Source organism: Apodemus sylvaticus, chromosome 3 (genome assembly GCF_947179515.1).
Source record: "Apodemus sylvaticus chromosome 3, mApoSyl1.1, whole genome shotgun sequence".
Classification (NCBI taxonomy): domain Eukaryota; kingdom Metazoa; phylum Chordata; class Mammalia; order Rodentia; family Muridae; genus Apodemus; species Apodemus sylvaticus.
This window is the reverse complement of record NC_067474.1, coordinates 62,669,117-62,687,470: the sequence shown is the minus strand read 5'-3', so window position 1 is coordinate 62,687,470 and position 18,354 is coordinate 62,669,117. Positions and strand designations below refer to the sequence as shown.

The following is an 18,354-nucleotide window of genomic DNA, read 5'->3' as shown; positions in this document are numbered from 1 at the left end:
GGATGATCATTTTGATGTGTTCTTGGATTCGGTTGGCAAGAATTTTATTGAGTATTTTTGCATCGATGTTCATAAGGGAAATTGGTCTGAAGTTCTCTTTCTTTGTTGGATCTTTGTGTGGCTTTGGTATCAGCGTAATTGTGGCTTCGTAGAAGGAATTGGGTAGTGTTCCTTCTGTTTCTATTTTGTGGAATAGTTTGAAGAGTATTGGTGTTAACTCTTCTTTGAAGGTCTGATAGAATTCTGCATTGAAACCATCTGGTCCTGTGCTTTTTTTGGTTGGAAGACTTTCTATGAGTCCTTCTATTTCTTTAGGCGTTATGGGACTGTTTAGATGATCTATTTGGTCCTGATTTAATTTTGGTATTTGGTATCTGTCAAGGAAATTGTCCATTTCCTCCAGATTCTCCAATTGTGTTGAGTACAGGCTCTTGTAGTAGGATCTGATGATTTTTTGGATTTCCTCAGTTTCCGTTGTTATATCTCCCTTTTCATTTCTAAGTTTGTTAATTTGGATACTTTCTCTGTGCCCTTTGGTCAGTCTGGCTAAGGGTTTATCTATCTTGTTGATTTTCTCAGTGAACCAGCTCCTGGATTCGTTAATTCTTTGTACGGTTCGCTTTGTTTCCAATTGATTGATTTCAGCCCTGAGTTTGATGATTTCCTGCCTTCTACTCCTCCTGGGTGAATTGGCTTCTTTTTGTTCCAGGACTTTCAGGTGTGTCATTAAGCTGCTAGTGTATGCTCTCTCCATTTTCTTTTTGGAGGCACTCAGGGCTATGAGTTTACCTCTTAGCACTGCTTTCATTGTGTCCCAAAGATTTGGGTATGTTGTGCCTTGATTTTCATTAAATTCTAAAAAGTCTCTGATTTCTTTCTTTATTTCTTCTTTGGTCAAGGTGTCATTGAGTAGAGTATTATTCAGCCTCCATGTGTATGTGGGCTTTCTGTTGTTTTGGTTGCTATTGAAAATCACTCTTACACCATAGTGATCTGATAGGAGGCATGGGATTAGTTTGATCATCTTATATTTGTTGAGGTCTGCCTTGTGTCCAATTATATGGTCGATTTTGGAGAAGGTACCATGAGGTGCTGAGAAAAAGGTATATTCTTTTGCTTTAGGGTGAAATGTTCTATAAATATCAGTCAAATCCAATTGGTCCAAAGCTTCAATTAGTTTTACTGTGTCTCTGTTTAGTTTCTGTTTTCCCGATCGGTCCACTGAGGAAAGTGGAGTGTTGAAGTCCCCCACAATTATTGTGTTAGGTGCAATGTGTGCTTTGAGCTTTAGTAAAGTTTCTTTTACGAATGAGGGTGCCTTTGCATTTGGCACATAGATGTTCAGAATTGAAAGTTCTTCTTGGTGGATTTTTCCATTGACCAGCAAGAAATGTCCTTCTGTGTCTCTTTTGATGACTTTAGGTTGAAAGTCAATTTTATCTGATATTAGAATGGCTACTCCTGCTCGTTTCCTGTGACCATTGGCTTGTAAGATTGTCTTCCAGCCTTTTACTCTAAGGTAGCTTTTATCTTTGACACTGAGGTGTGTCTCCTGTATACAGCAAATTGTAGGGTCCTGTTTCCTTATCCAGTCTGTTAGTCTATGTCTTTTTATTGGGGAATTGAGACCATTGATGTTAAGAGATATTAGGGAATAGTGATTATTTCTTCCTGTCATTTTTGATGTTCTTTTTATATTTGAGTGGTTATCTTCTTTTGGGTTTGATGAAGGAAGGTAACTATCTTGCTTTTTCCGGGGTGTAGTTTCCCTCCTTGTATTGGAGTTTTCCTCCTATTATTCTTTGTAGAGCTGGGTTTGTGGAAAGATATTGTGTAAATTTGGTTTTGTCATGGAATATCTTGGTTTCTCCATCTATGGTGAATGAGAGTTTTGCTGGGTATAGTAGTCTTGGCTGACATTTGTGTTCTCTTAGAGTCTGCATGAGATCTGCCCAGGATCTTCTAGCTTTCATGGTCTCTGGTGAGAAGTCTGGTGTGATTCTGATAGGTCTTCCTTTATATGTTACTTGGCCTTTCTCTCTTACTGCCTTTAATATTCTTTCTTTGTTTAGTGCATTTGGGGTTTTGATTATTATGTGACGGGAGGTATTTCTGCTCAGGTCCAGTCTGTTTGGAGTTCTGTAGGCTTCTTGTATATTCATAGGCATCTCTCTCTTTAAGTTAGGAAAGTTTTCTTCCATAATTTTGTTGAAGATATTTGCTGGCCCTTTCTGTTGTAAATCTTCACTCTCATCTATACCTATAATCCTTAGGTTTGTTCTTCTCATTGTATCCTGGATTTCCTGGATGTTCTGGGATACAAGCTTTTTGCATTTTGTATTTTCTTTGACAGTTGAGTCAATGGTTTCTATGGTATCTTCGGCATCTGAGATTCTTTCTTCCATCTCTTGTATTCTGTTGTTTATATTTGCATCTATGGCCCCTGATTTCTTCTCAAGGTTTTCTATCTCCAAAGTTGTCTCCCTTTGTGATTTCTTAGTTGTTTCTACTTTTGTTTTTAGATCCAGGATGGTTTCGCTCAGTTCCATCATTTTTTTGTCTGTGTTTTCCTGTAATTCTTTAAGAGATTTTTGTGTTTCCTCTTTCATGACTTCTGCCTGTTGACTCAAGTTCTCCTGCATTTCTTTAAGTTCTTTTTGCCTTTCTTCTTTATTGGCTTCTATCTCTTGGGCCTTATTCTCCTGCATTTCTTTAAGTGTTTTTTGTGTTTCTATTATACGGGTTTCTAGCTTATTCATGTTCCTCTCTGCATTTCTTTAAGAGATTCATTCATGTCCTTATTGTGTTCTTCTAGCAGCATCATGAACAGTGATTTTAAATCCAAATCTTGTTTCTCTGGTGTGTTGGCATAACCAGGACTTGCTGATGTTGGAGAGTTTGGTTCAGATGTTGCCATATTGCCTAGATTTCTGTTAGTAGCGTTCCTGCGTTTGTCCTTTGCCATCTTGTTCTCTGGAGCTAATTAGTCTTGTCTCTGGCTGGTGTTTCAGCCTCCTGAGAGGCTCTAGGGCTATTTCTGCACCACTGGAGGGCAGGGTTTCCCCTGTTGCAGATTGCTAATGTGCTTTCCTCCTCTTGGGTGCCCTTGCAGCCCTAGTGTTCTTTGCCCCAGATTGTGTCTGTGAGCCAGAAGGTGCCAGTTTGCTCCTTCAGGGAGTGCTGAGGCTGTATGCTGTAGGGACCTTTTCTGCGTGCTGATCTCTCTGCTGGGCAGCGGAACTCCCAACCGGGTTGGTGCACACAAGGCTAGCCTATCTGCTCAGGCCCTGAGTCTAGGCAAAAGCCTGGCAGGCCAATGTCTGAGCAAAGTTCCCCTCAGCTGTGAGTGTTAATTGGGTCTGTCAGGTGGCTAGGATGGTGGCGTGTGTGCGCTCCCTGAGAGTGCTGGGAGAGTCTGCTGGGCTAACAACCTCCTGGCCGGGTCAGCACACAGATGGCCCACCGAGCTGCCCAGGGCCTGGGGGCAGTCCAGGGCCTGACTGTCTGAGACCCCTGCTATGTCCGCCTCGGGCTATGCCTGTTAGCTGGTTTGGTTTTGCCTGCTAGGTCTCTCTGGCTTCCGGTAGGCAAAATGGTGGGGGTGCACGCAGGCCGGGGCAAACCAGCTCCTGGCTGGGTCGGCACACAGATGGCCCACCGAGCAACCCACGACCTGGGGGCAGTCCAGGGCCTGACCGTCTGAGACCCCTGCTATGTCCGCCTTGGGCTATGCCTGTTAGCTGGTTTGGTTTTGCCTGCTAGGTCTCTCTGGCTTCCCTTAGGCAAAATGGCGGTGGTGCGCGCGCTGGCGGGGGAAGGGGGGGGAACCTCCTGGCTGGGTTTGCACCCTGGTGGCCCCCCGTTCAGCCCAGGGCCTGGGTGCAGGCCAATGCCCATCGGGCTTAGATCCCCGCGATGTTGGTCTCGGGTTATATTTTCGTACCTCAGTCTGATTTCTCTGGCAACCGAGAACCATTATGGAGGCCTTGTATCTGACTGGCAGGAGGCAGAGTTCTGATGTGGCTTCTGTGTGGTGAAAGGCGCCGTAAATCCTCCGCTGCTCGCAGCCTGGCTGGCCAGCGATGGCCAGTGGTCGTGGGCGCAGGGTCTGCCTGGACCCTGTCCGCTTGGTTCTACTGCTGATGGCCCTTCCTCTGGACCAGCCGCTGCTGCTGCTGCCACTGCTGCCGCCGCTCTTCTGGCCAAGCATTTTTTAAAGATCATAATATCTTGGTATTTGTATTGTACAGTTATAGGTTTATTATATGTACATGGTTTACTGAAGTTTTGAATCATTTAAAAAAATACCTGCTTGAGCCTTCTCCCTCCCTAACCATTCAGGTCCCCACCAGTCATCATTTTATTCTTTGTCATGGTAAGGTCAACCTTAGAGTCCACATATGAGTGACATCATGTGGTACTTTTTTCTGTATCTAGTTTATGCCACATATAATGTCCTGAAGGCTCATCTACATCACAATTGACTTCCTAAGTGTTTAGACCTGATACCACTTTTATTTAGGAATTTATCTGTTGATGGATATTTGTAATGATTTGACATGTTGGTTGTACAATAGATGTGTTAGCATAGATTTCTTCAATATATTGACTTCATTTCCTTTGGGACAGATGGACCACATGGAAGTTCTATGTTTACATTTTCAAGGAATAGCCTTAGTGTTTTCCCATAGTGACTTCACTAATTCCTTGTGAAGGAATTCTACTAACTCTTGTTATAAGGTGTCCTGTTCTTCATATGGTTCTTTTTCTTTCTTTTTTCTTTTTCTTTTTTTTTGGGGGGGGGCAAAGGCCCACTGTAATAGGGGTTGAAGCATTATCTCATTGCTACCACAATTTGTATTTCCATGGTGAGTGATGCTGCTGAACACTATTTATAATAGCCAGAAACTGGAAAGAACCCAGATGTCCCTCAATGGAAGAATGGATACAGAAAATGGGGTATATTTACACAATGGAATACTATTCAGCAATTAAAAACAATAAATTCATGAAATTCTTAGGCAAATGGTTGGATCTGGAAAATATCATCTTAAGTGAGGTAACCCAATCACAAAAGAACACACATGGAATGCAGTCACTAATAGCCCATAAGCTCTGAGTACCCAAGACACAATTCATATATCACATGAGTCCCAAGAAAAAGGAAGGAGAGGTCCCTGGTCCTGAAAGGCTTGTTCCAGCCTTGTAGTGGATTACCAGGACAGAGAAGTAGGAGGAGGTTGATAGGAGAATGGGCAGAGGGAAGAGGGCTTGGGGAACTTATGGGGTGGGGGGAACCAGGAAAGGGAAAGTCATTTGGAATATAAACAAAGAATATAGAAAATAAAAAATTACAATAGAAAAAGAAAAGAAACAAAAAAGGAAACTTTGTATGTGTTCTTTTCAGATCATCTGATAACATTTAATCAAAGAGCTATTGAGTTATTGATGTGTTTTAGATATGAATCACTTGCCACATGTATAATTGCATATATTTTCTTCAATTTTGTGTATGATTTTTTCTATACAATTGTTTCCTTTGTTAGGTATAAGGAATTTAGTTTGTAATTCTCTCTATTTATCTTTCATTGACTATGCTTTTGGGATCATACCTAAGAAATCCACAAGTCCTTTGTCATAAAGTTTTCCTTTGTTTTCTTCTAGTAATTTCATAGTTATAGGGTTTACATTCAGTCTTTAACTTGCTTTGGTTGTATTACTCTATAAAGTATGAGCTTAGACTCTAATTTCATTGTGTTTGTAGATTTCCAATTTACCCAACATCATTACCTTGTATGCATATCTATACACCATGTGCATGCAGAACCTTTGAAGTCAGGAAGGGTGTCAGGTACCATGAAACTAGTGTTACAGATAATTGTGAGCTGTTATGTAGCTCCTGGAGATTGAAACTGTGTCCCCTGGAAGAGCAGTAAGAGCCTTTAACCTCTGAGTCATTTCTTCAATCTTCCTTTTATTTTGAAGTAACCCACTGATTTCCCTGGAGCATGGCCAACCTCATAAAATTCTTGCAAGTATTTTGCCTTCTTTAGTTTTTGGTAATATTTTGAACAACTTGTTCTCCCAGCAGCCATCAACTGCCAACAGCTCCCCAGCTAAGGCTGGGGTGACATGAATGTTTCTCCCATCCGGGCTGGACTGTTGACTCATTTGATTTTGTGTAGTAAACCAAAGCTTCTGTGAGTTCATGAATATTCAGTGGTCATGTCCAGAAGACACCGTTCTGACCTTCTTAACATTATTATTTAAAAATTATGTAGTGATTGTACATTGTTTTCTTGCTTTATTTTTCAGAGAGCCTTTGAACAGTGTATATAAATGCTACTGATTTCTATTTACTAACTATTCATACTGTAACTTACTGAATGGGCTTAGTGTCGCAAATTTGGGTGGCATCATTTGGGTCTTTGGAATAGAAGAACTTGTGTTCTGCAAAGAGGCATAATATAATTTATTCATTTACAGTTTGGGAACCTTTTAATTCTGTTTGTTATCTACTCTAGTTTGGACTATGCTAATTAAAAGTGAAGAGACCTGGCATCTTCCTATGCAGTATGAATACGCCATATATTATTTTTACTGTATTCAGGCAACTCATTGGGCATTTTTATAATGAAATAATATTGAATATTGCTAAACACTTTTATCTATTAAAGCAATCATATGATTTTGTCTTTCATTCTATTAACGTGATATATTATATGTATTGATTCGCATATTTTGAACCATCCTCACATTCTTTGGATGAATTTGCTTTATCTCTGGGATGACCATTTTAAAACTAAAATATAATTAAAAATGTAATTACATAATTTCCCCCTTCCCTTTTTTCTTTTCAATCCATTTCAGGTCCCTACATCCTTATTACCACTTAAACTCATGGCCCAATTTCTTTGAATATTAATATATATATATATATATATACATATATATATACATATACATATATATATGCATCTATATTTGAATATACATTTAAAGTATATATAGTGTGTGTATACATTTATACATGTCTTTATACATACATAAATATATAAGCAGGATTGCTGGTTGATTCTCTTCAGTTGGCAACATGCTCAGAACCTTCTGGTATTCTTTTTTCTTTTTCTTTTTTCTGGGTTATTTTATTTATTTACATTTCAAATGTTATCCCCTTTCACAGTTAATCCCCCATCCCATCCCTCCTGCTTCTATAAGGGTCCTCCCCCACCTGCTCACCTACCCACCCGCCCACCCACCCACTCTCCTGCCGGAGTTACCCAGCAATCCCCTATGATGGATCATTGAGCCTCCATAGGACCAAGGGCCTCCTCTCCCACTGATGTCAGATAAGGCCATCCTCTGCTACATATCCAGCTGGAGCTATGGGTCCCTCCATGTGTACTCTTTGGTTGATGGTTTAGGGGGATGTCTGGCTGGTTGATATTGTTGTTCCTCCTGTAGTGCTGCTAACCCCATTCAACTCCTTCAGTTCTTCCCCTAACTTCTCCATTGGGGTCCCTGTACTCAGTCCAATGGTTGGCTGCATGCATCTGCATCTGCATCTGTGTTGGTCAGGCTCTGGCACAGTCTCTCAGGGGATAGCCATAGCTATCCCAGGCCCCTGTCAGCAAGTTTTTCTTGGCATCAGCAATAACTCTTGGGATTGGTGTTTATAGATGGGATGGATTCCTAGGTGGGGCAGAATCTGGATGGCCTTTCCTTCAGTCTCTGCTCTACTCTGTGTCCCTGAATTTCCTTTTGACAGGAATAATTCTGGATTAATGTTTTTGAGATGGTTGGGTGGCTCCATCCCTCAACCAGGGACTGTACCTTCTGGTACTTTGTAAACAGACCTCAGGAGGGAGGCTGTCAGGCTAGATCAAGCTTGGATCTTTCAACTCTTATATCCAAAGTGTATGCCATCCTCAGCAATAGCGACTTACCTTCAGCTTCTAAGATGCCACTAAGAGAAACAGAAATAAAGTACATTGTGTTGGAGTTTCTTGGATTACACTGGCCAACAACTTGAAAGAAGCTTTCGCAGGCTTGGTCCTAGGGATTTTGCTAGATAGTATATGGCTTTTTTGGGGAGCATTGTCCGTCCAAATGACACACTGCCCACTTCTGTGTATTATATGTAGTTTTAGGCATATATAAAACTATATGACTGGGCGATGGTGGCGTATGCCTATAATCCCAGCACTCTGGGAGGCAGAGGCAGGCAGATTTTTGAGTTTGAGGCCAGTCTGGTCTACAGAGTGAGTTCCAAGACAGTGAGGGCTATACAGAGAGACCCTGTCTCAAACAATAACAACAACAACAACAATAATAACAATAACAAAAACAAAAACAAAAACAAAAACTATATGATTCCTCAAGCCCTTTTCAAATATACTTAGTGTTATTTGGCTCCCTCCTTCTCTCCCTCTCCTGCATCCACCTCCTTCCTGACTATCCAGTTAGAGCCCCCTTCCATTTCCCTATTTTTCTCTTCCTATCTCCTGTGTCCTACAATTCTCCTCTCTAGCCCCAATCACGGCCCCTCCCAGAATCTGTGGTACTTCAGGGTGTCTGAAGATGTGGAGCTGCTGGACTCAATCTGATGACATCTTGTTAAGGAAGTTCACATCTCTTTTCATCAGCAGGAATGGCCTGGATATCTCTTTTGATGTATTGTTTGTTGGGTTTAACACTAGAATACTTCTGACCTCATAAGCTAGTATTACAAGTATGTTCTCTAATTTTTTGGAAGAGTCTGAACAACTGCTACTCATTCTTCTCTTAACATTTGGTGGAATTTGGCAGAGAAGGCACTCAGTTCTTGATCTTTTTCTTCATTGATGGACTTTTGTTTCTGTTTCAGTATCCTTTTCATTGATTGTCTATTTATATTTCCTATTTTCTCATGACTCCATTATGGTTTATTATACAATTTATTGGCTATAGTTGTTCATAATATCTTCTAATTGCTCATGGTCTTTCTGTTATATTAATTTTGTGTCTCCTTTTGACTTGTGGGGCCCTCTCTCTTTTCTCCATTTTGAAAAAACAGATAAAAATCCTATAAATCTTCTTTATTTTTGTAAACAATAACTATTAAGCTTTATCGATATTTTCTGATCTCTTTCATTCCCCTATGATACATGCTTTATATGTATTTTCCTAATTTCACGAACCATAACATTGTTTTATTTGATAGCTTTCCTCTCTATTGACTAATGTATTATTGCTATAAAAATTCAATCTTGTAATTGTTTCATTCCATTGAGTTTTGGCATGTTGTTTCCTCTCTCTCTCTCTCTCTCTCTCTCTCTCTCTCTCTCTCTGTGTGTGTGTGTGTGTGTGTGTGTGTGTGTGTGTGTGTGTTGGCATATGTATGTGCACATATGCAAAGCAAAGGCTGGCACTCATCCTCAAGTGTTTCCCATAATCACTGTCTTTCTCACTTTTTAAATGGTATTTTTCACTTAACCTGGAGCTCAGAGATTGGTTAGACTGACTATCCAATGTCCCCTAGTAATCCACTTGTCTCTGTCTGCCTTGCAAATGCACAGTAAGTTTTGACAGAGGTGCTGGTGATCCAATGTTAGGTTGTCATTATACCTCCCAAACAATCTCCCCAGGCCTCAGAAAATTAAAAAAATAAAGAATACACACACACACACACACACACACACACACACACTCTTTATTGAACAATTTGTTGTTACGGAGAATTACTGACTTTTGCTTCATTATACATAGATATAAACAAATACTAGACAATATCACTGGACACTTCCAGTGCCTTTTAACAGCTCAAGTAGGAAATGCTGTTGGTATGATCATGTTTTGAAGACCATCCAGTGTCTGTGATGAAACACTAGCAATTGACTTCTGACCTGGCCCAAGAGTCACATCTACCTGCTCAGAGAGCTATCCTAGCTGAGTCTATGTTCATTGCTATCATTTGTTTTGCTGGACAAGAAAAATGGAAACTTGAAATAATTTCACTAAAATCCTGTTCTCAATAAAAAAAAGTAAAGTTCATTGTAATGTCCAGGTAATTTAACTAGTCCATATTTTTATGCAAAGATTTGTGATAAAACAAAAACAAAAAACAAAACAAAAAAGTCCTAAAACAACAAAACGGTCAAGGTCAATCTTTTTTTTTTTATTCGATATATTTTATTTACATTTCAAATGATTTCCCCTTTTCTAGCCCCCCCACTCCCCGAAAGTCCCGCAAACCCCCTTCTCTTCCCCTGTCCTCCCACCCACCCCTTCCCACTTCCCTGTTCTGGTTTTGCTGAATACTGCTTCACTGAGTCTTTCCAGAACCAGGGGCCACTCCTCCTTTCTTCTTGTACCTCATTTGATGTGTGGATTATGTTTTGGGTATTCCAGTTTTCTAGGTTAATATCCACTTATTAGTGAGTGCATACCATGATTCACCTTTTGAGTCTGGGTTACCTCACTTAGTATGATATTCTCTAGCTCCATCCATTTGCCTAAGAATTTCATGAATTCATTGTTTCTAATGGCTGAATAGTACTCCATTGTGTAGATATACCACATTTTTTGCATCCACTCTTCTGTTGAGGGATACCTGGGTTCTTTCCAGCATCTGGCAATTACAAATAGGGCTGCTATGAACATAGTAGAATATGTATCCTTATTACATGGTGGGGAGTCTTCTGGGTATATGCCCAGGAGTGGTATAGCAGGATCTTCTGGAAGTAAGGTACCCAGTTTTCGGAGGAACCGCCAGACTGATTTCCAGAGTGGTTGTACCAATTTGCAACCCCACCAGCAGTGGAGGAGTGTTCCTCTTTCTCCACACCCTCTCCAACACCTGCTGTCTCCTGAATTTTTAATCTTAGCCATTCTGACTGGTGTAAGATGAAATCTTAGGGTTGTTTTGATTTGCATTTCCCTAATGACTAATGAAGTTGAGCATTTTTAAAGATGTTTCTCTGCCATCCGAAGTTCTTCAGGTGAGAATTCTTTGTTTAACTCTGTACCCCATTTTTTAATAGGGTTGTTTGGTTTTCTGGAGTCTAACTTCTTGAGTTCTTTATATATATTGGATATTAGCCCTCTATCTGATGTAGGATTGGTGAAGATCTTTTCCCAATTTGTTGGTTGCCGATCTGTCCTCTTGAAGATGTCCTTTGCCTTACAGAAACTCTGTAACCTTATGAGGTCCCATTTGTCAATTCTTGCTCTTAGAGCATACGCTATTGGTGTTCTGTTCAGAAACTTTCTCCCTGTACCGATGTCCTCAAGGGTCTTCCCCAGTTTCTTTTCTATTAGCTTCAGAGTGTCTGGCTTTATGTGGAGGTCCTTGATCCATTTGGATTTGAGCTTAGTACAAGGAGACAAGGATGGATCAATTCGCATTCTTCTGCATGCTGACCTCCAGTTGAACCAGCACCATTTGTTGAAAAGGCTATCTTTTTTCCATTGGATGTTTTCAGCCTCTTTGTCGAGGATCAAGTGGCCATAGGTGTGTGGGTTCATTTCTGGATCTTCAATCCTGTTCCATTGATCCTCCTGCCTGTCACTGTACCAATACCATGCAGTTTTTAACACTATTGCTCTGTAGTATTGCTTGAGGTCAGGGATACTGATTCCCCCAGATTTCCTTTTGTTGCTGAGAATAGTTTTAGCTATCCTGGGTTTTTTGTTGTTCCAGATGAATTTGATAATTGCTCTTTCTAACTCTGTGAAGAATTGAGTTGGGATTTTGATGGGTATTGCATTGAATCTGTATAGTGCTTTTGGCAAAATGGCCATTTTAACTATATTGATTCTACCGATCCAGGAGCATGGGAGGTTTTCCCATTTTTTGAGGTCTTCTTCCATTTCCTTCTTCAGAGTCTTGAAGTTCTTGTCATACAGATCTTTCACATGTTTGGTAAGAGTCACCCCAAGATACTTTATACTGTTTGTGGCTATTGTGAAGGGGGTCATTTCCCTAATTTCTTTCTCAGCCTGCTTATCCTTTGAGTATAGGAAGGCCACTGATTTGCTGGAGTTGATTTTATAACCTGCCACTTTGCTGAAGTTGTTTATCAGCTGTAGGAGCTCTCTAGTGGAGTTCTTTGGGTCACTTAGGTAGACGATCATGTCATCTGCAAATAATGATAGTTTGACTTCTTCCTTTCCAATTTGTATCCCTTTGATCTCCTTATGTTGTCGAATTGCTCGAGCTAGTACCTCAAGTACAATATTGAAAAGATAAGGAGAAAGGGGGCAGCCTTGTCTGGTCCCTGATTTCAGTGGGATTGCTTCAAGTTTCTCTCCATTTAGTTTGATGCTGGCTACCAGTTTGCTGTATATTGCTTTTACTATGTTTAGGTATGGGCCTTGAATTCCTGTTCTCTCCAAGACTTTAAGCATGAAGGGATGCTGAATTTTGTCAAATGCTTTTTCAGCATCCAATGAAATGACCATGTGGTTTTGTTCTTTGAGTTTGTTTATGTAGTGGATTGTATTGATGGATTTCCGTATATTGAACCAACCCTGCATTCCCGGGATAAAGCCTACTTGATCATGGTGGATGATCGTTTTGATATGTTCTTGGATTCGGTTGGCAAGAATTTTATTGAGTATTTTTGCATCGATGTTCATAAGGGAAATTGGTCTGAAGTTCTCTTTCTTTGTTGGATCTTTGTGTGGCTTTGGTATCAGCGTAATTGTGGCTTCGTAGAAGGAATTGGGTAGTGTTCCTTCTGTTTCTATTTTGTGGAATAGTTTGAAGAGTATTGGTGTTAACTCTTCTTTGAAGGTCTGATAGAATTCTGCACTGAAGCCATCTGGTCCTGTGCTTTTTTTGGTTGGAAGACTTTCTATGACTCCTTCTATTTCTTTAGGCATTATGGGACTGTTTAGATGGTCTAGTTGGTCCTGATTTAATTTTGGTATTTGGTATCTGTCAAGGAAATTGTCCATTTCCTCCAGATTCTCCAGTTGTGTTGAGTATAGGCTCTTGTAGTAGGATCGGATGACTTTTTGGATTTCCTCAGTTTCCGTTGTTATATCTCCCTTTTCATTTCTAAGTTTGTTAATTTGGATACTTTCTCTGTGCCCTTTGGTCATTCTGGCTAAGGGTTTATCTATCTTGTTGATTTTCTCAAAGAACCAGCTCCTGGTATTGTTGATTTTTTGTATGGTTCTCTTTGTTTCTACTTGATTGATTTCGGCCCTGAGTTTGATGATTTCCTGCCTTCTACTCCTCCTGGGCGAAATAGCTTCTTTTTGTTCTAAGGCTTTCAGGTGTGTCATTAAGCTGGTAATGTATGCTCTCTCCATTTAGGTCAATCTTTTTAACATGTCACCAATCAGTAGTCATTGCTGACTGCATTACATGGCATACTTTTTAAGCTATGAATAGCTGGAAATCATTCAATGAACCAGCAAATGAACAAATGAAGAAACACCACTAAAGTAAATCTGGATCACTAATCTGTAATATGGGCAAAAAGTGTGGAATATTTTTAAAGGTTTTTTTTGTTGTTGTTCCAATTCAAAAAACCTAATTGGGTTGTCTGTATCTCTGCTCCAGAACGCAGTGTAAATTGTAAAGACCTAGTATAATAGCAACAGTGGTAAGAGAATTTTTTATTTAAGAAATCACATGCAGTACAGTGGAAAAGGATGTGACTTAAAAATGTCAAAGAATCTCAACACAGGAGACTCTTCAGAGCCTGGAAGACGGGAATTCTGAAGGAGCACAAGGCCAACAATGTCTCCTTTACTTCAGCAGCTGTGGGCCTCGTCAGCCAGCCAACGGTCAGCAAGTCTACTCTGATCTGCAGCGGAGTTTTACATTTGATGCAAAGAGCTTGCACAAATGTACACATGAAGATTTGCAAGTTCAGCTAAACTGTGGCTTTGTATCAAGTTGTGTTTGGCTTTTCCTTCCTGAGGAAATTGCTCCTGAGTCATGTGTGTGTGTGTGTGTGTGTGTGTGTGTGCATGTGTGTGTGTGTGAGCACTAGCATACAAGCTGTGAGCGATTTCAAGTCTCTTGGGCAGGGAGTCAAATGTTCTGCTTTTTCAATGCTAAATACTCCCCAGTCACTTCGTTGTAAGGCCAAGAGAAAGGTTTAATAGCTATCTTTCCATGCCTTGTGCCACTGGGACCAAGATAAAATAAGAGTAAATAAGATTCTCTGTGCAGTAAATCCTCTTATTCAAGCAGGCTCTCTGGCTCCCTTCCTTTGCCTCTGAGTCTGAGTTTACTCAGAAGGCCCAAGGCAGTACTCAGTTATCCAAGCTGCCCAGGTAGGCAGAACACACCCTGCAGGTTTCTTTGAAGCATGGGCTACCGCTGTGGGATAAACAGTTCTGCACACAATAAATTCTCCAAGCTTTAACTTCTCCTAAAGACCTGATCCAGCGGTGCCATTGGCCCCGTGCGCTTCATCCCAAGTGGCCTCGGCTCAGTATGAGGTGGATATGTTTTGACAGGAAAGCATAAAAGGAAAAAAAAAGAAGCTGACAGGTCAAATGGCACAGTCTTTACCCTCATTCTTCCCCTGAGTACATGCTGCTGTGAATGGGGCCGTTAATGACCATATGTGGAGTCACAGGCGTGTGACACTCAGTTCAGACTCCATCCTTATTTGCAGATGCACAGAAAGTCAAGGACAGTCCAGGTAGAGTTTTTTCTTTTTCTTTTTTTTAAATCACTGCTAGTTACTATGCATACCACTCAAAGAGAGCCCTGTTCTCATTACACTCCAGGGAGCACAGATGATTCTTTGAAGGAGAAACAAGTAAGTGCTGTAATTCTGTGACACATGCAAAGCTCAGAAATACAGAAGTGAACCCAGAACGGAAGAGAATCTAATGTGGAAACTTTTATCAAAATCTTCCTCTTTGTGTTCTCATGACTTCTGAGAACTGCGGGGGTCCTGGAAATCACTGAACTTGATCCTCCTTAAAGTGCAGAGATGAACAGATTGAACCTGCAAGAATCTAAGCAACTAGAAATCACAGTTATTGGGGCCCCAGTCCGAGGGAGATGACTGCTTACTGAAGGCAGTGCACCTGGGGCCTCTGAGTGTGTGCTGAAGGACACACTAGCACTCGAGGCCCTGACACCCCACACTGGCTTCTGTGGCGCAAGTCATATCTCACCGAGGGCAGAAATGGACACGGCTCCTTTCCTGAGCTCAGATGAGCTCTGGCTTGTGGCTGCTCACTAATTTTGAGATCCTGAGGTAAGATCATTGATGACTAGCAGTGTTGCAGATTAGACTGCTCTCTCTATAGCCCATCAGCTGAGCTAATCCCTGGTCCTTAGGAATGCCCCTGACTTGAGAGGGAAAACAAAAATGGGGCTCAATGGGAAGAATCGTTTCTGTTTGTAGAAAAATGGAACCTTTAGGGCATCGTTTAGCTAAACTGTGGCTCAGTGTTCTCAACTGAAAGGTGAAGGGCCTGTAAGCCCAGCTCTCTGTGTTCGTTGGCATACCCCTGTTCCAGCTCATTGGGTTGCTATGGAGATCACTCAAACAACACCTGCAGAGTGTGCATCAATTATAAAATGGTTTCTATTTTTAGGTATACAAAATAAATGTTTTTCATTATGAAATTTTCATACATTTATGTTATCATTCCTTGGCCATGTTGATCTTGCGCTCCTTACCCTGGGCCAAATCGGCCCTCCCTTCAAATAGTTTCCCATATTTTCTCTTCCACTTTTGTGTGTACCTAACACTTTGAAGAATTTGTTTTTGATTATATTTAGTAATTGTTTTCTGATGCTATTTTTGCTCACATTTATTAATGCTTCATTAACCTTAGATTTCTTTTCTTTAAAAAATAGACAAAATCTCTATAAATAATTATAGGAAGATATAGAGAATGATACTATTCCCTGAAACTAGGAAGAAAGGAAAAACAATATATTAGTAACTCAATCAGCAATTCATGTCTGAACACATATGAAAATGATAATCATATAAAACAGGAGGAAGCACAACCCAGTCTCAGACTAAACCACTGCTTCATGACAGAGCCAGTCCATTCTAGACAGAATTTTACCCTCTTCCTTGTGTTATCTGGGGTCTTCTGACTTTTGAGGCACATGCCTTCTGTCTGTGCTGTCTCCTCTTTCTAGGGCTGGTAAGCAAGGATAAGGGAAGGGAGATATAGAAGTTATGTCCAGTTCCCTCTAGAAGACTTCATACAGGGGTTTCTCAATAGGATATCATAATTTTCAGATGAGGACATCTGTCCTGTGATGCCGAAGTTGGTGGAGGGTAGTTTCTACCAGGTTCTGTCCTCCCTGACGCTAACAGTATGCTAGGAACTTTAGGAAATCACCTCTAAGTCTAATGACAACCTTGTCTTGTCTAAAAGGGATCAGCGAGGTAAACCAGAGATGTGCTGCTCTACAGGCCTAAGGTTTGCAGCCACCTTGATGTCTGTATGGTGCTGCGTCTCATCAGAGTTGCCCTCCCTTCCCCTGAAGTCTCCATAGTCAAGGGCTCCTCTGAGGCTGGGTTGATGATTTGAGTAAACCTAAAGTATGACAATATCATTATTGCTATATCCTCAAAATTACAATCACTTTTTCATCACAAGGCAAGAGAAGCATTTCCACTCAGAATAGCATTTGAGTCCAAGCACTCTACTCTTCGGTCCTCCATTTGGTATTTTTATTTAGGCCCTGAGTAAAGGCGAGCAGAAGGCTTGCCCGAGGTGAGGTGGATGAGCTGGGGAGCGACTATTACAAAAGAAAGGACAGAGTGGAACTGAGATTACACCGGGATGAATCTGCCTTGTAACAGCAATGCGTTCAGTCACGGAGATGTTTATTTTAACTCTCATAAAATGATAATGTCTAAGTGTTAAATCACTCGACTGGTTCACATGCATCTTCCAGCCTTATGTCCTTGATGCTGTCTCCCTCCAGGGCTGTCTGTCTGATTTTTGACCTCAATAGAGAGAAAATGAAATAAATGAAGGTACGGTTGCAACTGAGCTAGCTCAATGTGACGTGACTTCTACAGGGGCAGAGACATCAAATTTTTGGGTCAAGTAATTTTTGTTCATCTTTGGCCTCTGTGGTTCAGCTGTAGCAGCAGGAGGGACCAGCTGGAGGGTTTTGTTCCTCTCTGATCTGAGTCTATGACAGTGCCATCACTAACAGTCGGGCTCCTTTCTGAATACACACAACTCACAACATATTTTTTTCTGAGAGTACAGAAGCTATTCTTAAGATGGAGCTAGCCAAGTCTGTTGATTTCTGACATTCACACAAGCTTACAAAAAACATAGCTTCAAAAATTTAGATACTAAGAAGCAAAAAGTATCCACCTATCTATAAAAGGCAAGATCCATTTTATTTTATTATTTATTTCATTTGCAAACTTCCACTCAGTCTGTCTCAGTTAAAACAGAAAACCGTCAATAAGGCTATTTGCTGGTGAGAGCCCAGGACGACAAGAAAGAGGCAAAAAGGCAGACAGGAAATACTTTCAGGTGCCTGACAACAAAGAACTGATTCTGTACTTACAATAGCAGTTGGGGTGGCAGCCAGAACGCAGTAGAGCACCAGAGGGCTGATGAAGCTCTCCTCCTCCGTCCCCGGGTAAGGCTTCATTAAGTCTCCATCCTGACAGAAGAATCCTTGGATATGCACCTGAAAGGTGTCAGTGCACTCGAAGTAGTAGGCAAGCAGCACTGTCCCAGCCATGATGACAAGCTGAAAATACAGCATGGCAACACAGAGACATCAGCAGGGCTTTGGAGCAGCGCTTGCCCATCAGAGTACACTCCCGCCATCACCCTGCAGCACTTCTGGGCTCGATATCATCAAGTGTGAGCGTGCCTGGCCCAGCATGCTCTGGGCTTTGGGACTGTGTGCTAGCTTGTCTGCCTGCTAGCATCTGCTGTCGACACCTTCCAGCAGATAATGTGCAGACCCCATCTGAAGGGCAGACCCCCAACACGGCTCATAGAGAGACTCAGCTTCTACAGCTAGGCTCTCAAATAACTGTGGGAACGAGATGGAAAGTGCATTTAGGTCAGAGGTGAAATGTCAAAGGGCAGTGCCTTAAAAGTTGGAAGGATGTTAGTGTGAGAAATTTTATAAATTCTTAAAGAGAAACTTCCCATACAAAATGTTAGGCAGGGATAAATGATTGAGTAGGCAAAAGAAAGACAGAAAGACGGATAGATGGAAAGAAAACAAAAGGAAAAAAAATTAGATGCAAGGAAGCTTTGGCAGAACCATGCCCTATATTATTGGCAGCTATTCTATATCAGGAATGTTTTCTAAGATTTCCCCCAAATGCTACCTCCTAGAAAGGCAAGCACTTGGCTGCTGATTCTATTTTATAGACACACTAC

General features: G+C 41.1%; 1 protein-coding gene across 1 annotated transcript in view; it reads right to left on the bottom strand.

The window, feature by feature from the left end:
* The window catches only part of Plppr1 (phospholipid phosphatase related 1), a 57,685-nt gene extending 39,963 nt beyond the window's left edge, over positions 1-17,722 (bottom strand). Inside the window, exon 1 of the mRNA XM_052175784.1 lies at positions 17,519-17,722. Within this exon, the coding sequence (XP_052031744.1) occupies positions 17,519-17,722 (204 nt within the window). The remainder of the gene's footprint in view (positions 1-17,518) is intronic.
* Positions 17,723-18,354: the final 632 nt, after the last annotated feature.